The following is a 1,090-nucleotide window of genomic DNA, read 5'->3' on the forward strand; positions in this document are numbered from 1 at the left end:
AGGTGGTGCAGCTGGAAGGGGTGGAGAACGCCAACGCCCGGGCCCTGCTGGGCAAGTTCATCAACGTCATCCTGGCCCTGATGGCCGTGCTGCTCGTCTTCGTCTCCACCATCGCCAACTTCATCACGCCGCTCATGAAGACCCGCATGCGCATCCTCAGCACCGCCCTGCTCGTCCTCTTCCTCTTCTTCCTCTGGAAGCACTGGGACTCCATCAGCTACTTGCTGGAGCACGTGCTGCTCCCCAGCTGATCCGACAGCCCCCGGGGAGTTTTTGGTTCCCGACGAGGAGAGGGGACACGAAAGGGGGTGAGGGTCCGGAGCCTTCTCCGTGCGCTCAGCTCGGCTGCGTTCCCGGCCCTCCACGGCAGCCTCTTGGATCTGGGATCCCTCTGGGATGTTTGGGAAGGGTGGGGTGTGGAGCAAGGAGGAGTTTTGGAAGGCAGCAGCGATTTCTGGCTTTTTCTGAAGGGTTTTGGGTGGTTTTTTTGGGTGGTTTTTTTGGGTGGTTTTCTGAAGGTCGTCCTGAAGCCCCCAGGAAGGAGATCATCTCCAGGGGTCTTCTGGTGGGATGGATTGAGCTGGACCAAAGCTGGCTCTGGGAGAACTTCCAGCAGGGAGAGGAGAGGGGTTCACTGGGGCAGGATTTTCCCTTTCGGGCAAAAGAGGAAAATGCCAAAAGTGGATTTTCCCCTTGGTGGCAAAAAAGTCGTGGGACGGAGCGCAAGCAAAGCAGGAGGAGATGGGAGACAGCAGGGCCACCACAAACAGACACAGCAGGACACACACCTGGCACCAGCCTGTGGCGCAGCACGGGGCTGTGACACCGCCCGCTGTCCCCGCGGGGGCTGGCACGGCCAGGGCGGTCAGCAGCGGCACAAAGCACACGCCCCCCGCGCTGGTTCCATCTCCTGACCTCCCAACTCTTTGGCTTTAGTCGATCCGATCTCTTCAGGGACGCCCGGCCTCGTTCCAGCCTCTGCCCCGTGTCGTGTGTGCGTGTGCGTGTGTGCGGTTTTTAATTTCATTCCAGACTCTGTTTCCATTTGTGGATCGAAGCTGGTGGGGCAGGGCGGGGAGGGGCAGCAGCT

General features: G+C 60.4%; 1 protein-coding gene across 1 annotated transcript in view; it reads left to right on the forward strand.

The window, feature by feature from the left end:
- Nucleotides 1-1,084, forward strand: part of TMCC2 (transmembrane and coiled-coil domain family 2) — a 29,112-nt gene extending 28,028 nt beyond the window's left edge. Inside the window, exon 7 of the mRNA XM_031065142.1 lies at nt 3-1,084. Within this exon, the coding sequence (XP_030921002.1) occupies nt 3-251 (249 nt within the window). The 3' untranslated portion in view covers nt 252-1,084. The remainder of the gene's footprint in view (nt 1-2) is intronic.
- Nucleotides 1,085-1,090: the final 6 nt, after the last annotated feature.

This window comes from Geospiza fortis, unplaced genomic scaffold (genome assembly GCF_000277835.1).
Source record: "Geospiza fortis unplaced genomic scaffold, GeoFor_1.0 scaffold184, whole genome shotgun sequence".
Lineage (NCBI taxonomy): Eukaryota > Metazoa > Chordata > Aves > Passeriformes > Thraupidae > Geospiza > Geospiza fortis.